Source organism: Mus musculus, chromosome 11, assembly GCF_000001635.26.
Source record: "Mus musculus strain C57BL/6J chromosome 11, GRCm38.p6 C57BL/6J".
Classification (NCBI taxonomy): domain Eukaryota; kingdom Metazoa; phylum Chordata; class Mammalia; order Rodentia; family Muridae; genus Mus; species Mus musculus.
The window spans coordinates 115,222,854-115,247,540 of NC_000077.6; the positions used below are offsets into that span (position 1 = coordinate 115,222,854).

Sequence of the window (24,687 nt, forward strand, 5' to 3'; positions counted from 1 at the left end):
ACTCCTGCCTCTGTGAGTGTTTCCCGTTGCCTTCTTGCCAGAAGTGAAGTCCTAACCAGGAGCTGCAGGCTGCCCCTCCTCCTCTCGGCAAGGGAAAGATGACAAGCAGGCTTTAGGGGTTGCTTTGTGTTCAGGAAGAGCTGATGGCTAGGCTTGTGGCTGGGAATCCTAGCAAGAGGTAGTTGTTCAGAAAGACCACAGCCCCTTTGAAGGCTTTAGGGTTTCAAACATGTCACCTCTTCTTGGGCCCACTGTAGAGTACCATTTGGTGACTCTGCTGTTTAGGGATTCTTTGACTGGCGGGGGGCAGGGAGAGCTCTGCTGATGGCAAGAGCCGAGTGCTAGGCTCCTCTCCTCCAGACCCTCACCCTTCCCTCAGTTCTGAGATGGAACCGAGGGCCCTTGGAACACTCTCCCATTGAGCCACACCTCCCAGCGCTCCAAACTGTGTTTGGAAAGATACATACACAAACACACATACACCAGCATGGTGATTGTTCAGTTTTTTTCAACAGAGCAGGTGTACTGCATAGCTGCCTGGCAGGAAGGCTGTAGGGGTAGGGATGCGATGAGTTACAAAGCAAATCAGCAAAGCCAGGGCTGCCTCTCTCCCAGCACAATGTGACACCTTCCTCCCAGGCACTTCACCGAGCACAGCACAGTCCGCAAACACTCGTCCATGCCTAACTGTGTCAAATGTGCAGTCTAATGTAGATGTTAGACGAGCAAGGACCTGGCCCTGGCCCTGGCCCTCAGCACACTGACTCCCGCTGGGGATGCAGGAGCCCTGTTCCCCGCAGGACGGAAGTCATGCGGTGCCAGCCGAGCACTGTGGATGTAGTCACGAGCCCTAGAGAAGCCTGGAGGAACCGCAGAGGAGGCTGGCATTTGAATGAGCTTTGAAGGTGGAGCCAGTGAAGAGAAGTTCTCTGTCACCAGGAGGGTCCAGAGGGCACAGGCATGAAGGTAGAAGTTAGCTTGGTGGGGCACAGGAGAGGGCAGAGGAAAACAGCCCCCTGCGAGATGGACACAGAGAGCTGGGTTTGCAGAGGAAGCTGTGTCAGGAAATGCCTGCAACTTTCTTCCTCTGCCCTTGAGCCTCTCCAGTCCCTCCGTCTTCCCAGTCAGATTGGGGGTCCCCACGTGCTCTGATGACCTTGCAGATGAGTGAGGAAAGCCACACATGTAGGCGCTCTGCAGATGTGAAGGCGCCTGTGGCCTTGAGCAGTGATGTCATCACAGGGTGACTTTGATAGAGGTGGAGTGATGAGAACGGGGACCAGAAGGCTGAGGCTGTGACAGATTCCTGTCTGGCTGTGGGACCCGAGAGATTCTGCAAGCTCTTATGGGAGAGCCAATTCATGATTGACACCAAATGTATTTTTTGTTTTGTTTCTCTGGCCAGGAAGATTTGGGGACAGGGAAAGTAGGTATCACACCGTGTGGCTGGTGCTACAGTGTAGACTGCCACTCACGTATTCCCTTCTAAACAGCCGACAGTGCGCTCCATTCTGTTCAAGACAAGAGTGATCGGAGCCAGAGCCTTTCTTCAGGGCATGCCAAGTGTGGTGAGATCAGGCCAGAGGTGAACACAGCTCAGCTACAGTAGCATTCTTGATTTAAAGATCCACGTGTCAACAGCACAGGATTTAACTCCCCTGCTCGAGCTGGCACCTGAGGCAGGACCACTGCAAGAGGGAGTGAAGGTGCTAGGCACACTCAGCCCACCACAGGAGGCTCCAGGGAGAACCACGGTTCTCAACCCATGGGCCTCAACCCCCTCCAGGGGTCAAATGACGCTTTCACAGGAGTGTTGCCTAGACCTTGGGAAAACACAGATGTTTGCATTGGGAGTCATAACAGTAGCAAAATTACAGTTATGAAGTAACAATGAAAATAATGTTATGTTTGGGGCTCACCACAACACAAGGAACTGTGTTAAAGGGTCGAGGTATTAGAAGGTTGAGAACCAGTGTTCGAAGCTGAAGCCTTGACGCTTCCGGATTCAACAAAACTCCATGTTATGTGGGGGCTGAGGGGCTCACACAGCCCGGCCCCGAGTAAGACTGTCAGCACCTGCCCCAGGTATTCCAGTCCCTAGCCTGTGTCCAGGGGAGAGAGGTCAGGCTGCAGGCCAGGAGCTCTCTGTCAGTGAGGCTTATTTCTAACACAGGGTGGAGAAATTGAGCTTCCGGAAGCCTTATGTTTAGTCTATGCACTGGGTGCGGCTTTGTCCTGCAGGGGGCGCTCTGTGGCACCATTGGGAGCCTTGCTGAGCTCTCTGTCTGGGACCCCTGCTTTGGGAAGACTGTGGCTTGGAGCTTTCTATCTAGGGGACTTGTTATGTCAGCCCTGCTCGAGGCAGGAAAGAGGTTGAAGGTGGCTGGACGCCTGGCACCTGAGCAGCTCGAATGAGTGTCACCTGCTTGGGGACATGGGGAGACAGACAGCCCTGATAAACAGTAGACTCCAGAACATTCTGAAAAAGCAGCAGCTGAGTGCTGCCTGCAGTGCCTTGGGAACAGGAGCTGCCTCATGTCCATCAAGGCTCCAGCAAGGCTGCTGCTCGGCCTGTGGTACGCAGCAAAACTCACTGACCCAGAAAGAGAGATTCGAGTGGCCCCGTTTGCCCCCTCCCAATCTGTCTCAGACTTTATTCCCAGAAACCAGCTTGAAGATTTCATTAGAAATCAAAGCATTGCTGGTCCTTTTTCTTCCTTTTTTAAAGAAACACACTTGGCTGCCGGGACACCGGCTTTCTGTAATGAGGGGGTGACAAGAGTCCTTGAACAGAGACTGAGTTGGAACTGATCAATGGCATTTGGGGGTTGGAAAATTTGCTCAGGAGCCAGCTAATTTATAATGTCATATGGGCTAGACTGGAAGACCCAAGAGGATAGACTGTCTCTTGGCTTCCTCTCTCGTCTCTGTAAAAGGAAAAGAAAACGCACGTCATCAGCTGCTGATCACTCAGTGGTAGGCGCTGCCCTGCTAGACCCCAGCAAACCTCTCTCTTGCCACTTCCACTTCCATCCTCTGTCCTGTCACTAGGATGGCCCACCCCTGCTGCTGCTTGCTTCTGGCTTGGGCTAATTTGCAAAGGACACCTGTTCGTTAATTAGCCCAGCCCCAGGTCTCCTGTTTCATCTGGGCTCCCTCTGCAGAGTGAGCTCGCACCCCACTCAGGGGCTGCTGTTTGGCAGTCGGTGTGTGCTGCCCGAGACTCGGTGGGCCCTCAACTTCCTCAGCAGTGAGGCTGGTCTGTGTCTCTGATTATGGAAAGAAAACAGCCACTATCCAGCTATTAGTGTCCCAGTTGGAGCTCAGTCTTAAAAGAGCGCTTTACCACCAGGTTTATCCACCAGGACAGACCTGATGTCTGGACTACATATGGAACCCTGAACAGATGGGCCCTCATTCTAACTCTCTGTCACTCAGGTGGCCCCAGGGACCCTCTGCATTTAGGAGTCTACCCCCATAAGATGGGGTATCTCGTGTCCTCGAGTCTTTACACGTGTGCACTGAGGACAAAGAAGACAGATGAGGACTCTGTGCAAGGGCCCCTGTAGCGTGACCCTGCCCTCCAGAACACTCCCACCCCTTCATACTGTTTTCATGCAATAGAACATTCTAAATCTCAGGCTTCGTGCTCATATGACATCTGACCTTCCACGTGAGCCACCCCACGATTTCTGGCTTCCACAGCTGGACACCGCAGCTGGAGACATCACAGGTCAGAGCTGAGTTGCCCAGAGCCCCAGGCGTACCAAGAGCCCAGTTCCCAACAGACCAAAGTCGTCTGGACACGTTTTTGTGTTTGTGCATCTCCCTGTCAGCCCCTTCTCTGCTTCAAAAGAGAATTTCATCAATGGAAAGTTCCCCTGAAGCGGTAATTTTCCTAACTGACTGACTTACTGGTGGTGCCACACACGGACAGGTTCAACCAGGGTGGTGGCTGGTGTGCGTGTTACTTACCATGGTTCAGCTTTCCTGCCTGGGCCACGCAGACACCTGCCTTTGCCACAGAGCCACCCTTCCCCTGACTTCCTCTGTCACCCAGGCCCAAACAAATGCTTCTCTGTCCCCCACTTCCTGACTTGAGAAGAAGGGCTGGTCTTGAGGCCCCCAGCCAAAAGCCCTTCTCTTCAGAAATCTCACAGCCCTGGTGACTGCCAGGGTGCCTTCACCCAGCCCAGCTAATTAGAGCCTTTCTTAGGCGGCTCTGGAATCTTGTCATTCACTCTCACAGAGATAATGGACATGGATAAGAGGTTACAGCTTCCCCCACTTCCTGCCCTCCTTGTGGAGAGGGTGGGGCGGGCTCCCCATCCCCCCAGGAGCTCCCTCCTGCCTGTCACAGGAACTGTCTGGTCCACCCCCCCCCCCCTACTTGGCAGCCCGTGATAGAGTCACAGCCATCACAGCCGTTCATAGGGCCAGAGCCCAGCTCCCTACTGTAGGCCGCTCTCCCCAGGTTCCGCAAGGCTCCTTGCCACCCCACCGTATGCTGCATCTCTGGTGAGTGTCATTAGCATCCTCGTGATGAAATGGCACAGTGTAAATGTTAATAAGGCCTGATGTTTCGCCCGCTTCCGAGTGGCAGATTGGAAATGGCACCATCTTAACTCCGAGGAGCAGCTTTTAATCCCTCTGCTTCCTGAGCAGCCAATTTGGCATGGAAAGCACAGCCCCTCCCCCTCTGAGACACCACCACATCTCCCCCCCCCCCCACCCCCATGCTTTTTGTAAAGGGGTTACCTACCCCATGGGCCAGCAGTCTAAAGCAGGGTTTAATTTTTCTTTTTTTAAGTTAAGTGTTTTCCCTTGTTCTCCAAAGAAAAGGAAACTAAGGGGCCAGTACCACAAGGCCCCCGGGTCTCTGGGCCGTTCACTTCCCATCCCTGACCTCTGTGGATAAGGATGACCCTCAGAGCGCTGGAGCAGCGGGCCTGGGATAACGGGCATGCGCCACCACGTGGTTTATGCAGTGCTGGGGACTGAACCCAGGGTGAGCATCGGTCAGCTAAGCTGCCTCCCAGCCCCACCCCGGGATGAGGCCCTTCCTGTCAATCTTGTCCTCTGCCTTCCAATCCTTGCTGAAGATGGCACCCTTATCCTCTCGGCTGCCTCTGAGAGCCCTCGTGTCCCCTGTTCCCTCTGTCCTCTCTTCCCCGTGATGGTGAGGGCCTATCTGGTAGTCCTCACTGCTGCTTCATTTCTGATCCACACTCCGCACAGCACACTACTGGGCCTGGGGCTCCCTCATCAGTACCTACTGAAGTCGGCAGAACGGATTGGGTGGAGGTCCCAGGATGAAGCCTGGATGTCACTGCCTAGACGTAGCAGTGACATTCGAGCAGGAGGCTCTGGCTCTCTCATCCTGCCTAGCCCTTGGAATTCATCTTCAGTGATGCGGATAGGCCCCAGGGAGGCTCTGCCAGAAAGTCCGAGCATTCAGCTGTCTTACTGCGAGGCCTCAGCCCTGTGCACAGGCTGTGGCCCCCTTCACAGCCTGCCTGGTGTCCAGCCCTGCACACCTTCTCATTGCTCCTCTCGTCCATCCCCAGGCCATCTTCACCGTCCTTCTTGGCCCGTTCACCTTCTTTGATGTCCAGAAGACTAAGTACCTGCAGATCTTGACCTCTATGATGAGATGGATCGGTGAGTCTGAGAAGTCTCCCAAGTGTCTACCCTCCTCCCCCCGCCCCTCCCTCCACCTCTGCAGATAAGCCAGGCAAACTCCCAGCTGAGGCCTTGGCAGTGGCTCAGTTCAGTCGGCCTGCCTGGCCCTCTGACCTTTTACTGCTGGGGAAATTTAGTAGCAGAAAACCACGAGTGACTTTTTCCAGGTCACATTGAGTGGATGGAACTGGGCTAGGACCTGAACTGCTAATTCTGGTCCACCAACCCCCCTTCTCGTGACCATGGCTAGGTCAGGCTGTGCCCCCACCCCCTACCCTCAGAGGGGACAGGAACACCACTTCTGCCTTGTCAAGGATGTGGTGTTTGGCACAGCCATAAAACCCAGTGGGCCACGGTCGCAGCTACTCCGAGCCTTTGACTCTTAGACTACCAGAGTGAGAAAAGATGCTCCTGTTATCTGAGATAGCTTCCAGCTAACTGATGCCCCCCTCCCCCCCCCGAGTGACAGCACTCTTGTCCTCAGTTAGATGCTGGGGACCTTCCCCCTTAAACTGGGTTAACAGCAGGAACCTGTCCACTTCTGCCATACCAGCCAGCCAGCCACCTCCATCCGGGAAGGAGCCAGGTGCTGTTGCCTCTCCTCTGACTGTCTATTGTGCTTCTGACCTTCTCAGTATAAAAGCTAAAAAGGGGTGGGGCCGGGACATAAGTCAGCACAGTGTCTGTCTAGTATGCATGAAGCCCGGGTTTGGTCCCCAGCACCAGATAAAACCAGATATGGTAGCACGCACCTGTACTCCAGCACTTGGGGAAAGCAGGAGGAGAAAGGGAAGTTCAAGGTCTCGCTTAGCTTCAAGGGCAGCCTTGGCTACACGGGATGAGTGGGAGCCTCCACCCCACTCCCTGGCACAGAGTTCCCTGAGAAGGTTGAGTTGGGTTCCTTCTTCCTAGCTGTCCTCCTTAACCCGCATCAGGACCAGGGCTGCAGGCTGCTGCTGATTCCATGTCGTGCCCCAGCAGGGTGATGCTTCTGCTAAGGGCATTCACACTAACAGTGTCAGGAACAATGCCAAGCTTCTCCTAGCCCCTGACTGCCACGGTGGGAAGGCAGGTCGTCCTCTCAAATAGCCTGCCCTGCCCCAGCTAAAGCAAATTGGTCGTGGGCCAGCCCCCAGCACCTCTCTAATCCCGGAGCCCTGGAGGGCTTGTTGCCTAGCAGTCAGGGTTGACAGGGGTCAAAACACAGTCGGTTCCAAGTCTCTTATATCTTGTCTCATGTGACATGTGAGAGCTCCAGCCAGGGTGCTGATGTTTTTGTGGGCGGGGTTTGGAGAAGGATGTTCTCTGCCCCTACCTACCTATCTCTCCTGCCCAGTACTTTTCACTCCCTGCGGCTGGGTCTGCAAGCCTGGCCCCTGTCCTGCTGGTACTTGCCTGTCCTTGGCCTGGGAAGGGTTCTCTAAGCTCTGGCCTGAAGCTGAGCCCCTTCTCATGTCTTGTCATGCTGGGATGATGGGCAGGAGGGAGTGGGGGCCTGTGGCACATGCTTTGGCCAGATTGATGGAGTCCATAAGAGACAACAGCCCTGATAGTGACAGTTGAACTTCTATATTATTTTTAACAAAGTTTCCATCTAAAGAGAGCAGCTTGGGGCCCAGTGTAGTGGCACACATTTATAAGCCACACACTTGGGAGGAGGAGGCTGGGGGGGTCAGGAGTTCAAGGCCAGCCTTGACTACATAGGAAAGGGAGCTTGAACTCATCAGACCCAGTCTCAGAGAGAGAGGAAGGAGGCTGAGGAAGGAGAGCGAGCCTGCGAGGGAGGGAAGAGCTTAGAGTAAATAAATGTTCCTGTGAGAACTAGAACTGGGTGAGGACAGAGGATCACAGCATGAGGATTCCAGCAGAGCTCCTCATCCCACCAAACCAGCCCACCTTTGCTTCCCTCCGCTCTACCCTCCCCTGCATCGGGACAGACACTGGCTGTGTTAGGGAGATGGCGCAGTGGGTATAAACCACTCTCTGTACGAGCCTGATAGCCTCACTTGGGCCCCCCCCCCAACCCACGTAAAAGCTGGGCACAGTAGCACAGAGGTCTGGCATCTCAGTTCTTATGGGAAATTGGGAGCAAAAGACAGGATCTCCAGAAACTCGGGGTCTATGCAGCAGTAAACAAGCACTGGGCAGCAGATGAAGCCAGAGCTTCAGTATCTAACTTGCTGCCAACATTCACAGGGACAGGCGAGAGTACACGTTACATGTTACACGTTCTCAGCATCTGGGGGTGGCTTACAACCTCCTGTAACTCCAGCTCCAGGGGGATCTAATGCCTCCGCCCCACTGGCACCTACCTGCATGTACGTGTATGTACCCACATGCAGACAGACAGACAACTAAAACTTCAGGAATAAATATTAAAGAAACTAAGTAAGGGTAGGCAGTGGTGACACATGCCTTTAATCTCAGCACTTGGGAGGCAGAGGCAGGGGACAGGGGGCTAGATCTCTCTCAGTTCAAGGCCAGCCTGGTCTACAGAGTGAGTTCTGGGACAACAGAGCTACACAGAGAAACCCTATCTCAAAAAAAAGAGAGAGAGAGAAAGAAAAAAAGGAAGGGAGGAAGAGAGAGAGAGAGAAAGAAAGAAAGAAGGAAGGAAGGAAGGAAGGAAGGAAAGAAAGAAAGAAAGAAAGAAAGAAAGAAAGAAAGAAAGAAAGAAAGAAAGAAAGAAAGAAAGAAAGAAAGAGAGAGAAAAGAAAGAAGAAAGAAAAGACTCAAGGCCGGCACCAGGTATATAATATTTGAGTTCCTGTCTCAAAGCTGCTATTCCTCCATGGGAACTGCTATCCTGCCTCCTACAGGGCAGAAAAGCTCCAGGTCTACCCTGGGCCTCCTGGGGCCTCCTAGCATCTCCTGAGTGCTGCGGGGCAGGAGGCAGTGGTCCTGAGGGTCTGTGACCTCCATGGGCGCCTGAGCAGAGAGCAGCTAGAAAGGATCCCACACTTGTCTCTTGCTAGCGACACTTCGACACTTCGGCTGTCTTCACTGCCTTCACGGAGACCCTTGGACTCAAATGCCGGGAGTCTCTCAGGCACACTGCTGTGGGTGACAGAGCACAAGGCAGTCATTTTTCTCCATGAGAGACTCAGTCAGACCTTTGAACTTAGAAGACTGGGCCTCCCAGTGACAGAGCCGCCCAGGAAAAGGAAAATTGCTGTTAAGTAGCTAAACCACAGTGAGCGTGGTTAAGCTCCCAGCTGGGGCAGAGGAAGTGCCGCCAGGGTGGCTCTTCTCAGCGAGAGCGAGAAGCAAGAGCGGGCATTTTCCTTCACCTAACCCCAGGTCTTGCTCTGAGGAGAACCAGGCAACAGAATCCCCCAGAAGTCCCCAAAGCCACACCAAACAGCAGGGACCTCAGTCTACCAAACCAAGCCCAGGCCACAGTAAGGGAGTCTCTCCCCTGGGGTTTTTCTAGAACTCCCTTCAGGCAGTGATCTCAGAGGTCCTCGGGAGCCTCTGCCAAGATGTCTGTGAGAAGCAGCTGCGTTGGTGCGGCCCCACAAGGCCGGCCTCCCCTCCCTCCTTCCCACACTTGGCCATCACCCACTCCCTCTCTCCCCTCTCCCCAAATGAGGGCTGTTCCTTTTCAAGAGCTGAGCAGGGAGCTCTGGGAGGCAGTAAGCTGGCCCAGGTTCCAGAAGACAGGAGAAAGAATGGGCACCAAAGGGACCGGAAAATCGTGAATAACTGTGCTGAGCCGGAAGGTTTCTTGCGCTTAATTAGGAATTTGTTCTGCCATCTGTTGAGATGAAGCCGGGGTTGATCTTGGGCCCCCAGAGTTGTGCCCGGGAGCCTCAGGTAGATCTCTCTGAGGACTTTTCTTCTACCCTCCCCTCACTTCAATAGTGGCCTAGGTCTCCTTGAAGGCTTAGGTGGCCTTTACAAATAGCCAGTTGTCCAGGGAAATGTCAAGATATAGGTGACAAATACCACCGTGGATTCGTTGCTTATGCCATACTGGCTGATTTGAGGAGAGCTCTGATTTGTCTGTTTTTAACGTGTGTGGCTGTTTTGCCTGCGTGTGTATGTATGTGCACCATGTAAGGGCCTGGCTCCAGAGGGTATGAGAAAACCATCAGATCCTCTGGGACTGGAGTTACAGACAGTTGTTATCAGCCATGTGGATGCTGGGAAGCAAACCTGGCTCCTCAGTAGTAAGTGCCCTTAACAGCTGAGCCATTACTTCAGCCCTGAGGGCACTTAGGTAGTAAATGCCTCTGAGTTCACCAGGACAGGAAGACTCTACTGTCCAGTAAGGGAGGGCATCCTCCAGGCCAGCATACACCTCCCTGCCAGCCTCTGGTCTTCCAGTTGGCTCTCCTAGGTAGCCATCACAGACTGTCCCTAAGGTGGCCCACTGAGCACAGACCAGGCTTCTGTCCTCTGCCGCCTGCTTCTGTGCTGTGGCAAGGAAGAGTTTCCTTGAGAGACTGTGAAGGATACAGTGAGGCTGAGTAGAAGGTGCTCCTTAGAGCTATGCTTAGCACCTGCTCAGCACTGAGGCAGGGGCATCACCCTTATTGCCAGCTGTCCCAGAATGAACCTCCCTTGGGACTGGCTGTGAGGTCAGGGACGTTACCTCAGCCATGTTCAAAAACAAACTGCTGTGCCCAGGATCAGCACAGCAATCTCTTCTACCCCCTCGCCACACACCCATCTGGGGACCCTGCGCTCCAGCCTGTACCCCACTCCCACCAGAGAGAGATGAGCAGACTCGTTCTTGTTGTTGGGGCACGGGGGATTATCTTTAGTCTCAGCTGTCAGTGAGCATCAGGTGGCCCAGGGACACGAGTCAGCCAGAGCAGGTCTAGCAACCAGGCTTCAATCCTGAGCCCCAAGCAACAAGACTTAGACCTGTTGGTGGCTCCTTCCCTATCCTGCTGGCTGCCCTGAGGGAGCTCTCAGGCTAGAAGGGGCCACAATGGAATTATTACTTCAATCCCATTACCCACCCACCCTCCCAGCTGTGCCACGCACAGATGCCTCCCACTTCGGCTCACCAACAGCTGGCTCAGCTCAGAGCACCCCAGCGGTGTTATTAAAAAGGCAATTCTTTCTAATAAAGGCTGCTGTGGAGCACCACCGCCCTCCTCTGGGCTGCCATGGACCCATAGGACTTCCTCCCCTGTTTGTGTATTCAGAACTGACACCTCCTGCTCTCCAGCTCCACGCTCCCCTCAAAGTGGGTCAGGCACGGTCCTCGTCCTCGCCAGGCATCCATAGAGGAGCACGGCCTGTTCTGCCTGGGGAAGTTGCGCAGCCCTGCTCTCCCACCCTACCCCCTACAAGTGCCCCAGATTTGTTTTCTAAGCCAGCAGGCAGGGTGCAACTAAGCAGAGATGGCAAACAAGGCCACAGGTGCCCAAGAAGAGACCTTCACCTGGGAACAGGAGGGCTTTTTAGTTTCCACCGTCTCCAGGTCTGGGGTAGTCCCAGGGGCAAGAGTCTCCTAGTGAGGCTGCTCTGATCTGTCGCAGCAGCCAGCAGTCAGGGGTCTTGTAAGCCTGGGCCATCTGTCTCCACTCGCTGTTGCCAGGCGGCCTTTGAGTCCTGTCCTGCTCCTCAGCTGCTGCTCCCCAGGAGTCCCCATCTGCATGCGGCCAGCCAGCCCCGCTTGCTAATACTGTCCTGCCCCATGGCCACGCTTCAGGAGTCTCTGTGGCTACTCCACAAGTAGAGAGGACCACACGAGCCGTGGCGGTCTGCATCTTGTAGGCTGGTTTATCTGGATACCCTTGTACATGCAGAGGTCAGTGTGTAGAGAGGAACTTGGGGTCTCTGTAGACAGACCATCGGGATGAAGCAGACACGTCATTAGCCTTTCCTAGAGAAGAGCCGGCCATAGGCTGACAATTGCACCATCAGCCAGCATCAGTCAAGACCAAGCAGAACACTATGCTGGGCTCCCCTCTCGGCAGCTCCGCTTGTCCGCAGCTCTGATCCGCCTATCTCAGCCACATGCAGGTCTACCCACCAGACCAGAACCGCCGATCCACCCAGGAGGTTGGCGGGACAGCTACCTAGACATTCCAAGGCAAGGGACGGCCCCTGTGGTCAGCAGAGGGAAGGTGATCATGAACATAGTCTCTGCACAGGGTTGTCCCTCATGGTCACTGCCTACAGAGCCACAGCCCTGCAGCCCCAGAACAAATGCTCCTTCAGGCCAGGGGCATCTGTCACCTCTCCCCCTCTTCCTCAGTCCCGCTGCACTGGCCGGCCACTCTGGAGGGAAGGCCAAGCAGCCTTCAGTGGGGAGGGTGCCCGTGTCTGAAGTTTTATATTTCTATCTCCAGGAAGGAGATTAGCTGGCCCACAGCCAGGCTCCTGCCTCTGCTGTCCCCATGGTCACTAACCAAGCTGCCTTGATGACTCCAGAATGAAGAATGGTGACTCTGTCTCCCAGGCGCTGTGTGTGTGTGTGTGTGTGTGTGTGTGTGTGTGTGTGTGTGTGGTGTGTGTGTGTGTGTGTGTGTGTGTGTGTGTGTGTGGTGTGTGTGTGTGTGTGTGTGTGTGTGTGTGTGTGTGTGTGTGTGTGGTGTGTGTGTGTGTGTGTGTGTGTGTGTGTGTGTGTGGGGTGTGTGTGTGTGGGGTGTGTGTGTGTGTGTGTGTGTGTGTGTGTGTGTCTGGCAAGGCCAGAGCTCCTGCTTTCATACCAGTAGCTTCATTGCTCTGGAGGCTGAGCACCTGCCCTGCTTCTTCTACCTCAGGTGGAGCTGCTCTAGGAGAACCTTGTAGCCATAGAGTAGAAGAGTTAATCCCGAAAGTGGGTGGGACACATCTTCTGCAAGGCACGGGAAGGGGACCTGCCCAGTACCAGAAGGAGCCAGGCTAGCTTGAATTCCTTCCTTTAAGTAGAAAAGATATCCAGAGTGGGTTGTTACTGCCAGGGTCAGCAGAGGCAGGTCCTGTAGTCTCTGGAGAAGTCTCACCCAGAACCCCCTAAGCACGTCCTCCCAAAGAAAGCACAGGAGACCTCTGGTCCCTACTCAGGTAGATGAGTAAACGTTTAGACCAACTCAGGCATCAAAGAGCCTGTGAAGAGAGAACACACGTGTGTGCACACACGGATACACACGCACTCATGCACACACAGGTGTGTGCACACACACTCTGTGGAGGACACTTACCTTGTACTACTTTAACTACTCTAGATGGGGTAAAAAGAGACACCAAGGATCTTTGTAGAGCAGGTGTGATCTGCCTGCCCCTGGGTCCCCCATCCCACTCCCCTGACCTCCAGGACCCCTCAGTATTGGCTGGTACCAGCGCTGGGTGTCCAGGGCATGCTCCTGTAGCTCCTGGACCAGTGGGGAAGATGGAGCCCCCAGAGTGATGCCAGTCTCCTCCTTCACAAGGGGAGATGCGCCCTACGTGCTGGCGTTGGGAGCCACACCCCGGCGTCATGGGATGTAAGGCTGTGGGATGATAAAGAGACAACTTTCTCTGCTGGTGCCTGCCCATGCCGGCTGCTGTGCCGGACGCTCCCTTCTGCTCAGCACTAACACTCCAGCAACTCCATTTAATTTTATTATTATTATTGTGTGCGTCTGTCTGTGTCTGTGTGTATCTGGGGGAAGAGATTAGAGGGAGGGTGTATCTGGGGGGAGGGGAGGCAGGGTGTGCGCCACAGTGGCCTGTTGAGGTCCTTTCTCTCCTTCCACCTTAACGTAGTAGGTTCTAAGTTATCAGGCTTGTGTTTGTCGCTTACCTGTCTAGCCAGCCTCCTAGCTTTTCTGTTTTCAAAGGCAGTACAGAGAGCTGCTCAGGAGTAACTGGTAAGAGGCTGTCTGTAGGACACAGCAGCTTCTCAGGGCCGCACTGACGCCCCACCCCCCACCCTTTGGGCTCTTTTCCTGTGTCTGAATGTGGCTCCCCCTTCTGCAGGCAGTTAGTCCTATTGGTTAAAGGACAAATGCCAATCACCTGCAGCTGTTTTAGGGCTGGGAACCGGCTCCATTCTCAGCTCCAGCTCCTGATGCTTGGCCAGTCTCCCCCCACCCCTACCCGCACCCCCACCCCCAACTCAGCTTCAGGCAGGACCCATGGCCCTGTGTCCCAGGAGGGCAGTGTGCTGGTGAAGGACAAAGCTGTAGCCAAGTCCCCCACCAGCCCCAGCTCCCTGCTGGAGCACCGGGCCCAGCCGCTGATGCATGTTCACTGGCCATTCATTATCATTAGCTCTGGCATGTTGATTCTCTGGTTGGAGAAGACAGCGCTGTCCTCCTGACAGCCACAGTGATGGATGGCCGTCTCGATGGATGGCTGCTTCCTTCTGTGTGCTAAGCTGAAGCCAGAGCCATGAGCAAGACTTAGGAAGTGGCACAGGTTGAGCCTGTTCCAGAGTGGGTGTCTAGGACCAGATCAGATGAAGGGAGGGGCTCTCCAGGAAGCAGGAAGGAAAATGGCTGCTTGTGGAAAAGGCCCTGACCTTGACATACTGGGACAGTATTTGTTGGAGTCATCCTTGACTCTTGAGAATCGTGGTTTCAGGTATCTGTATACTCTTTGGGCACTCAGAGATTAAGGCAGGACGTTAGCATATAGTCTGGCCTCAATGGACATATGTCTTCCTCATCTGCCACAGCTATACTTCCTGTACTTTTAGGTCCTGCTATAGGAGACAGGCTGGTGGCAGGGATGTGCTTCAGCCTGGTGGCTGGGATGTGCTTCAGCCTGGTGGCTTAGGTCCCACGCCCTTTTCCTTGCCACCTAGGCTAGGCCAGCTCCTCCTCTCTGCAGGGCAGGACAGGACAGGACAGGACAGCCTGGCTGTCATGACCAAGACGGGCTTAGCCTGATCAGCCTTTCACCTTTACCTCATCCAGGATACTAGGGATTGGACCTGGGCCTTGCACAAGCCAGGCTGAAGCTCTGCCAGCTGAGCTGGCCTCGAGCTTTCCTGTTTCCCCCATGCAAATCCTGAGAGATGACCGGTGCTTAGTGAGGAAGGAGACTCAGCTCTTCTCTTGCTTAAACCATGAGGTTGAGGTCCTGGCAGGAGGCAGAAACCTTTCCAGTTTCCAGCAAGTCAGTACATCATGGGTACCCGCAAAGAACACGTGGTCACAGTGAATCCCACTGCCCCCATAGGACTAGAGCTTGGAGTAGAGAGATGACTAACTGGTAAAGAGCACTTCCTGCTCTTCCTTCCAAAGGACCGGAGTTCAGTTCCTAGCATCAGTCCACATTAAACAGCTCAAAACTGCCTGTAACTCCGGCCCCTGAGGATCTGAGGACCTTTTCTAGCGTCCCCAGCCACCCACACATATGTAAATACTTGTGAAACAAATCTTTTAAGAGTGTACTCGATTGAGCCGGGTGTAGTGTCGCACGCCTTTAATCCTAGCACTCGGGAGGCAGAGGCAGGTGGATCTCCATGTGTTCTAGGTTAGGTCTGGTCTACAAAGAGAGTTCCAGACAGCCAGGGCTGTCTCTAAAAACCAAATACATACTTAAAGACATATCAACGGATCTTTTAGCTGTGGTCAGTATGAAAAACAAATGAATAGTGTTGGGCATGGCGGTACACACGTGTAATCGAGGTGGAGGCAGGGGAGTAAGGAGTTCAAGGCCACCCTCAGCTGCATACAAGTTGGAGACCGACCGTCTTGGGCTGTGTACTTTTTGTGTTTGCGTGCATGTGTACATACCATGGCATGTATGTGGAGGTCAGAGAACAGCTCACAGGACTCAGTTCTCTCCTCCCTATGAGTCCCGAGGGTTGCGCTCAGGCCCTCAGGCTTGGCCACAAGCCCCTTTACCCACTGAGGTAGCTTGCTGGCCTAAGCTCTGTGGTTCGTTGCCACCTTCTAGGAGACACATGGGCAGTACCCAGCATGCTCAGAAGTCCCCCCACGGCATTTCAGAGCTAGTCTCAAGGAAGAGAACAGTAAAAAAGCCACTAAGAGGGACTCCATGCCCCACCGTCACAGTCATGTTGTCTCCAGGGGACGAGGTGGGAGAGGCAGGGTGCATGTGCCTGCCCTAGCATCAGCAGCGCCTAGGCAGGGGTCCCAGTTCTTGCGACCCTCACAAGATGCCAGGATCTTGCAAGGAAGGGAAGGTTTTCCTATGCTTCACGCCTCCCTGAGCAGCAGGAGGCTCCACACGGGGGCTCAGCGACCCAGGGTGTCAGCCAGGTCACTTGCTGTACAGAGAACTGGGGGCAGGGGGAGAGACTCCCCTCTCTACACTTCCAATGCAAGCTGACTCTTAGATAGCTGCCCCAGGCCATGTTCCCAGTGCATGAAGAACAGCCTATGACAACTCTGCCCTAATGCCAGACTCCTGCTTAACCCCCCATCTGGCCCCAACATGTCTGTACCTCCTCCCATGGCTTCACCTGACTTGTACATCCCTGGTCATCTTCCCTGCCCTGGGGTGAGTCCCGGGAAGACAGAGCCTGCTGGCGAGGTATAGATTCAGGAGGGATGATGTTTGTTTATTTTGAGGCTCTTAGGAGTCAGGATCCCTCCATCCTTGGCACATATCCAGGGGGGCATAGCTTGCCCTTTCTCTCTGCCAAGAAGATGTTCTGAGGTCAGACAGACAGACAGCATTGGGTCAGACAGCTCCCATGGGCATTTATCTGGCTCTTGACAACAGAAAGGAGGGAAGAAAGCCACCCAGATGCTGTTGGGCGTCTTGGTGCCCAAATTGGTCTTGCCCTAACTTCCTGACACAGGGAAGGGAAGTGTGCCATCTCTGAGCTGGCCACTCAAGGCGCCTGAGCAGCACCTGTTTGGTCTCAGCTCCTCAGATAATGGCTTGTTTTTGCACCTGTCTCCCTCCTCCCTCTCTCCAAGGAGTTAGATGCTGAGGGAGCAAGCTGCGCCTCAAGGTGAATCAATATGGCAAGGCCAGCTTGTAGAACTTAGATCTGCTGTCAGAAGTCTGCCTGTAAGCAGCTCGTGGCTCCGGGCAGAGTCAGGGACCGAGAGCCTGGAAAGTGGAGGGGCAGCCGGCTGCTCATCACTGCGTGGTAACTAATGAGTCCTCCTCGCCCTCCTACCCCAAGAGCAGGCATCCCAGCCACAGACCTTGGGAACTGAGCAGCTAGGATGTTCTTTATATGCCCTCTGGCACCAGGCAGCTGCCTCCCCTCTCCTCTACAAGGTGGGCGTCCACCCTTGAACTTGGACCGCTCTCCCATGGGGTCGATGCCGTCGTCTGCCCTGCTAAGGTAACCACTGTCCAGTTCCTCCTGCTGTGATTGTCTTTGGTACCTTCCACCTGTTGGCTCACTCTGGACTCCACAAGGACAAGGCCTGTGCCTGCCTTGTGCACTTCCCCCTGAGTGACCAGAAGCGTGCCAGCACTCAGCAGACCCTCAGCAAAAATGTTAGTGAGTAAGTGATAAAGGCCAAGTCTCGGGTTCTACAAAGCCAGCACAGTTGTTTCTGTAAATAAGAAAAGTCTGCTGCCCCCTCATTATACAGGTGATCGGCCCAGTCCCACTGTCCCCATGTGACCTGGTGTCAAGCTCTCACCAGCCTCCCGAGTCCTCCCTGGCTCCTTGGTGCTTCTCCACACCCCTTGGAGTGTGACTTCCGGTGCAGAAAGCAAGGGCATGCAGGGCTTTTCAGCTTAGCCTAGGATAGGGGAGAGGCAGGGACACCTGGCACTGCCACCCGAGAGCCGCAGGCTCTGCTCAAGGGCAGACCACTGGGCATCTCCTCGTCCATCTGTGTCTGCCCTGCAGCTGGAGGTGAGCAGTGTCCCCCAGGGAGGCACAGCCGTCCCCTCAGTGCCTCCACACTGTCTGTCCCTCACAGCCTGTCATCTTATTTCACCTTGATTTATTAGCAGACCTAATGAGTTTTTGGAGCAGCCGCCTCCCCAGGGATGGGGCGATCAATCTAGGAGATAGCTGGTGAACTCTGCTGCTCCCCCGGTAGGTCCCAGGGACAAAGGAGTCTGGCCCCAGGAGAGTGGGGACTTCTGCAGGTCGGAGCCCCCACTTTCTCCCTTTCTCGGTGACTGTCCAGTTGGAGACATAAATGTTTCTTTTTAATGTAACTGGAAGCCAGGCCAACAGTCTCCCTTTCCCCTTAGTGTTCCCAGAGCCAGTGCCCTCTGGGTGTGTTCAGATGGTGGGCAGTCAGTGGGACTCTTCTGTTGGACTTGTCTGGGGCTCCCCTTCAGGCCTCTGTGCACCTCCTCTGCCTCAGTGAGTGTCCCTGTCTCTGGCTGGCTTGTGTCCCTGGAGGGACAAGGATGCTGTGCTTTTCTCTAGCCAGATGCAGCGGCCTTTTATGCTGTCTCCACAGCTGGGGCACTTTTGACAGATAGTGCCTAGTGTGGTTAAGGAGAGGGAGGGAAAAGGGGACCATGAATGAGCCGTTCCCCTCAGGTGACTGTCAGGGAGCTGCTATTGCACGGTGACCCTCCAGAGCAGATTTAGTTTTGGGGAGTGTGAGGGGGGAAGGAGAGAAAGAGGGGGGGGTTAGTTTGTGTGTGTGTTAGTTTAATCCCCATATGTCTAGTACGGTCCTTGTGCATACTAGACAAGCAGTCTCCACTGTGCTCCAACTGCCACCCTCTTCACCTTCACTTTTTAAAGGTGAATATATCTGTATAAGTATGTGCCACATGTGTGTGCCCAACTGATGGTACAGATGTGTGCTGAGATCTGAACTCAGATCCTCTGGCAGAGCAGCAGGTGCTCCTAACCACTGCTGAGCCATCTCTCTAGCCACTGATTGTTATTTTAAGACAGAACCTCACTTACCTACCCAGGCTGGCTTTGAACTCCCTGTGTAGCCCACTCACAGCTCTCGGGGATTTGAGGCTCCCCCACCCCGTCCCCCGATAGCAGGGAAGGAGTAACCAGCACCTGAGGCCAAACCCAGCCATGAACCACGAGCATCTCAACAGCCAGCCTCCCGGCCTTTCCTTCTCTCAAGACCCAAGGCCAAGGTCAGGCAGCAGACAGCTGCAGGCTTTCTCCACTGGCCTCTTTCCAGATTTCTGCTGGCGGTGGCCAAGCCCTGAAGCAGGGCCAGGTCACAGGTAGCATCCCAAATGGTGGCGGCAAACAACATGGAAGTCTTGCCTCGAAGTGGCTGCTCCCTTGGCCCTCACCCAGTGTCCTCCCTACAGTGGCACGGCCACCTGTCCCCACCGCCCGGATGACTGGCCAGTAGACACCCGAGCCACCATCCAGCAGCTGTGCTGTTCCTCACTAGCACACAGGACACTGCTTCCAGCCAACCATAGGGTTCCCCTCGCCATGCCTCGGTACCCCAGCGGCTCCCTACACCTCTGGGATGAGCCAGCAGCCTGAGGTCGGACGCTGAGGCTCAAAGAGGAACTAGGTCGATGCTTCCCTCTGACTGGCTGGGGCTGAAAAGATTTGTGATGCCCTGGAGCAGGAGGAGTGGTAGAATTGAGCACTGTGAGAACCGAAACAAATCATATTTATTGGCAGTTTTCACAGGCCCTCCCAAGCTTCCCCCTCCCCTCCTTCCCCCTGCCGTGTCAGACAATTCTGATTAAAAGCAATAAATGACTCCAGCCCACTCCCAGGTGTCATCATGGGAAGAGATATTGGCCTGGCTTCTTGTGGGTCTCGGCAGAACAACCTCTCCCAAGAACCAAGGAGTGTACCCGTGTCCTGAGGGGTAACAGAGTCCCCCCCGGCTTCATACTGAGGAAGAGCCCTGATCTTCCGATGGGGCCCACAGACAGGACATGCCGGACTCTTCCGTCCCACCACTCACAAAGAAGTGTCACATGTCCTGTGGACTTGTCCCAGTCCACAGGGAGTAACAGACCTGTTCTGCATGGGCAACAGGAATGTATAAATTCAAAATAAGACAAGAGACTCAGAAGTCTCTGTGTGCGTCCAGTAGTTACCACTAGCAGCCCTGGGTGATGTCAGGAGAAGATACCAGAGAAATCTAGAAATGCCGTCTTAGCTGGCAGGGACCTTGTCCATTGTGTTGTTGCATGAATGCTCGACTCGGCCTTCTTTAGGGACTCAGGTTCTAGAAGCAGGACCGGCGAGTCAGCCCACTACAGTGGAGGGATCAAGAGTTCTTCCCAAAAGACTACCGGGTAGAATCAGCTGTCTCTACAGAGCCTGATTGTCCTGAACAGAGATAAGGTCACAGCTGCCCTTCCACAGCAAATTCCCTGTCCCCTAACTCTGTCACCAAGCCTGGAAGAGCAGAGCCACGTGCCCTTTGCTGCCAGCCTTAGGACCAGCAACTTGGGACTTGCTTGTCTCCAGCATTGCCCTCTGGTGCCCTTTCTTCCCCTGAGTGACCCCTCACCATATCCTTCCTGCTGTAGACCCTGCTCACCCAGCCCTGCACACAGCTGCCAGCAATCCTGCCCTCCTACCCACATGCAGCAGGGGGCTTGTGCCTAAGGGGTGCTTCCTCTTGAATCTGCTGTGTCTTTCAACCCTCAGCTCCCCCCTCCCACACCTGGCCCCAAGGCACAGAACCTTTAAACTAAGGAGGAGAGAAGGGATGAGTGCAGGCCAGGTCTGCCTCTGACGGGAAACTGACAGAGGGACCTCGAAGGATAAGGGAAAGCTGGTAGCTCCTCACGGGGGTGGCTGTGACCCCAGCATCTCCTTTCTCCGGGTCACACCTAGGCCCTGCTTCTGGGAAGAGTGGGGAGAGCAGGATGTGTTTATCAAAGACATTCATAGGCTCAGCAGCCCCACGTGGGCTGGGGGATGCAGGGCTCAGTAGCCCCACATGGGCTGGGGGATGCAGGGCTCAGCAGCCCCATGTGGGCTTGGGGGTGCAGGGCAGCCTGAGCCACAAGGGCGTCCATCCTCACTGGCCCTCCTTGTCTTTCAGCCTTTGCCATCATGATTGTGCTGGCCCTGGTGCGCATCGGGAAAGGACAAGGAGAGGGGCACCCGCCCCTAGCCAACTTCTTGGGGGTCCAGAACCTGTTTGGGGTGTGTGTCTACTCGTTCATGTGCCAACACTCCCTGCCGTCCCTCATCACTCCCATCTCCTCCAAGCGCCACATCACGCGGCTGCTGTTCCTGGACTACGCACTGATCCTGGCCTTCTACGGCCTCCTCTCCTTCACGGCTATCTTCTGCTTCCGTGGGGACAGCCTCATGGACATGTACACCCTCAACTTCGCGAGGTGTGACGTCGTGGGCCTTGCTGCAGTCCGGTTCTTTCTGGGCCTCTTCCCTGTGTTCACCATCAGCACCAACTTCCCCATCATCGCGGTGACCCTGCGCAACAACTGGAAGACGCTCTTCCACCGTGAAGGTGGCACCTACCCATGGGTGGTAGACCGAGTGGTGTTCCCCACGATCACCCTGGTGCCTCCCATTCTGGTGGCCTTCTGCACCCATGACCTGGAGTCCCTGGTGGCCATTACAGGAGCCTATGCGGGCACCGGCATCCAGTACGTCATCCCTGCCTTCCTGGTGTACCTCTGCCGCAAGGACACCCAGCTGACCTTTGGCTATGGAACTGTCAACAAGCATAGGTCCCCGTTCCGCCACACCTTCTGGGTGGCCTTTGTGCTGCTGTGGGCTTTCTCCTGCTTCTTCTTTGTCACGGCCTACATCGTCCTCAAGGAGACCCAGCTCTGATAGCAGATGTGTCTGACAACAGGAGGCAGAAACAGCCCAGCTCCAGCCTCCCTGCATCAAAGCAGGATTTAGCTGCCACCCGGGTCTACGTGAGCATGCTAGGCTGGGGCTCTCGGAGAAGGCCTTCTACGTCTCCAGCTGCTGACTTCTCCCCACCCAGGACGTCACCATGCAGGACAGCTCTCCTGCACGGGAACATGGCTGTCACACACATTCCTCCACTCCTGCCACTGGAGGCTGGCTCCCTCCTCCGCAGTGGAGGAGACAGTGCTGACCCTGCTGCTATTTATATTAGACCCCGTGCCCCCTACCGCATCCTCAACCATCCACTAGCAGTGGCTGCCTCCTCAAAGGTGAATTCCAGTCCCTGGCTCTCCTAACCTGACCTGCTTGGAAGGGCAAGGCCCTCTTCCCTGCCAATCCTGACAGTTGCTAAGTTGTTTTTACCCCCTATGGGTGGCCCAGCCAGCTCTAGTGACAAGGACAGGAAGTGCTAATTGGCACCAGGGTCTCTAGGCAAGAGCCTGCGAGAGTGTCTGGCTCTGGCAACAGCAGACAGATGAAGCATCCTTCCCCAGGGTTTAGAGCCCTTTGCTTGGGTCCCTGAGAGGAGTCCTATGTCCCCTGGCTTCTCCTTTGGAGCCCAGGGACCCCCTGAATTGCGGGGTACCACTTGAAAAGCTGCCCTCATCACCCCCACACACACACACACTCACACACCCATTGTAGCTGACCACCCTGGACTTACAACAGGGAGAGCACAGAGTGACTCTCTGCAAAAGGTCAGGCTGGTGTCAGGCAGCCCAGCTTGCAGCCAGGCTGCATTGCAACACTAAGGTGGTGCCCTTTGGAGCCTGGTCATGGGTGCTCAGTGGCCACCCTCTCCAGGTCCCTGGCTACCGTGGAGCTGGAGGGGGTGCATACCACCATTCCTGTGGAAGGAGGCCGGGCTCCCAGCTGCCTCCTGTTGGGTCACGCCTGCGCGCACTAGGCCCGATGCCTTGGAATGATGAGTGAGTGATGAACTGCATTTTCGATGTGCCTTCTGCTTTGAGCACCAGTGATCCCTCCTGACCCTGACTTGCCCCAGCCCTGGGCCTAGTCCCGCCTCTCCTGGACAGAACTGCCTCTGGGGTGGAGGGTCCTAGACCCCTGCCCCCTCCCTCTTGATTTCAGTGCCTTGCTCCACCCTCGTGAGGGAACTTGCGCCAGCCACCTCTTCCCTTTCTACATCTTGCCCGCCATATTTAAAGCTCGAACTCTGCTGTGTTGTTGGATGTCCCAGGACCCAGGAGGCTGTGCAGAACCTGCCAAGAATGTGGGACCCACTGGCAGCACCTGCCACCTCTGGTCCCAGCATCCCTGCCCCTACGCATCTCCAGATGGAGGTGGGCCAGGCTGCAGCTTCTTACAGCTGTCCCACATCAATAGTTCCAGCCACACGGAAGACAGACGTCCCTATGCTGGTCTGCCAGTGCAGCATCTTCCCAGGAAGCCCTGTCCCACAGTGCGCCAAGTAAGGAAAGCAATACAGTAGCAGGCGCAGGAGTAAGGGACAGCTGCCCATCATCCCTGCCCCGCCCCGCCCCCGTCTCAGGCTGTTTGCTGAGAACTCAATTAAAACATCTGTACTTAACCTTCTCCCTCTTGCTTAAGGACAAAGCAAATTAAATCTTCCCACTGCAACACACACACCTCACCCCACCCCCAGGCTCCAAACTGAATTTTGGTGGAAAATTTATTAGCATCATAAAGCCCAAGTTGATTTATGTGACAATCTGGAGCCACACACAGCGGCTGCTGCGCTCCCCACCCCCAAGTTAAGTTAGGGAAGCCCCAGCCTGGGCAGGAGGAGGGACGGGCTGGCCACATCACTGATGCCAAGCCAACCTCCCCACTGTCTGGTTTCTGTGCTCCTTCATCTCCACCTATTGTCTGACCTGCTAGAAGCCACATGAGGTCTTATCACACCAGGCCTCTGTCACTGGTAGCCAGGAGTGTTGGGCACAGAGAGGAGAGGACTGGGGGTGGGGGTAGCATTTGTGGGTATCATTTGTTGTCACCCCCTCCCACACACACACAGGCATCGAGCACACTAAATATTTGTATATCACCTGGGTAAGGTGATACGTTAGGTCATGGCATCTGCATAGAGGCCCTGGGGTTCGTGGTCCAGAGGACAGCAAGGAGCCCACCCAGCCTGGCCCCAGATCCGAGTCTCTGAAACTCAGCCATTGTCACTGCCATCTTTCTGCCTTGCCCCGGACCCGTCCCGAGGGCAGGGCAGGTCAAGGTGGGAACGATCATTCTCTAGAGCTCCAGACCCAGCTGAGCATCCACACGGTGCCAGGAGCTCTGGCTGTGCCTCACCTGAGGCTGGTAGATGGGGCAGATGGCAGGTGTCAGGCTGTGAGGCACTGCGGAGCGGTAAAAAGTGGCATTGGGCACCAGGCCAGGCCCAAAGCCACACAGCTGTCCTCACCACATGGGGCCAAGAGCCTCAGCAACAGGCAGTGGCTGTCTCTTGGGGCTCCAGCTGAAGAGAAGTAGCTGGTGGTTCCAGACCCAGGGGCAGAGGAAGGCTGCCGGTCTAAGGAGTAAAGTGCCAAGCAAGTGAAGTGCAGGGGCTGCTGAAAGCTGACTGTGACAGCCAGGTGGCGGCAAGCCCTGTCAACCTTCCTCCTGGGGGGCGGGGGGTGGGGGAGTGGATGGATATGCTGTGTGCCTGGTACATTGTGAGGACCAAACTGTCATAACCCCCATACCCCGTGGCCTCTAAGCAGCAAGCATCTATAACCCTCCCTCTTGTGGGGACCTCCAGATCGTAGGTCGTGGAAACTAAAGGACTGAGCTTATCCCAGCACCAAAGTCCTTAATAAAGCTGCTATTACCCACGGTTGTCTCCTCTGTCATTTGCCAGCCACGACGGTACTGGTAACCCAGGCCTGACAGGAGCTTTATCACCTCCTAACGAAGTGGCATTCTTGTGGCTGTTCCCTGCCGCGCTCCAGAACCAGGATGCCACAGGAGCCTGAAGCCACCCAAATCTAGGTGGCTTTGGGAAGAGAGGGATTGGCTGTAGATCCCGAATCTCATAGGAAGTTTGAGGGCAGCCCTCCTCTTGCAAAGAACAAGGTGAAGCTGGAGGGTCAGGGCTAGAGATGCTCCACCCCACCCCACCCCCACCCCTCTGTGAGCACGGGCTCTCTGGGAAATGCTGATGTGCATATGAAGTCTTTGACTAAAGACAGAGCAGCTAGGTCAGCCACAGGAGGGAATTGGGTCAGACCATAAGCATGTCCCACTGGGAGACAAGTGGCAGGCCCTGCTTTTCCCATGTTGCATCAAAAGAGAGAGAAAAAAAAACCAGCATTGGGGGTGGGGTTTGTTAGGGCTTGCGTTAGATGCTT

General features: G+C 55.1%; 1 protein-coding gene across 2 annotated transcripts in view; it reads left to right on the forward strand.

Annotated features, from left to right (window-relative positions):
- Nucleotides 1-24,172, forward strand: part of Tmem104 (transmembrane protein 104) — a 59,539-nt gene extending 35,367 nt beyond the window's left edge. The window contains exons 9-10 of one of the 2 annotated variants that reach the window (NM_001033393.2): nucleotides 5,568-5,661; nucleotides 20,517-24,172. In NM_001033393.2, the coding sequence (NP_001028565.1) occupies nucleotides 5,568-5,661; nucleotides 20,517-21,277 (855 nt within the window). In that variant the 3' untranslated portion in view covers nucleotides 21,278-24,172. Of the gene's footprint in view, nucleotides 1-5,567; nucleotides 5,662-16,524; nucleotides 16,883-20,516 lie in introns of those variants that run through there. The other variant, XM_030246088.1, reaches the window with a different exon arrangement.
- Nucleotides 24,173-24,687: the final 515 nt, after the last annotated feature.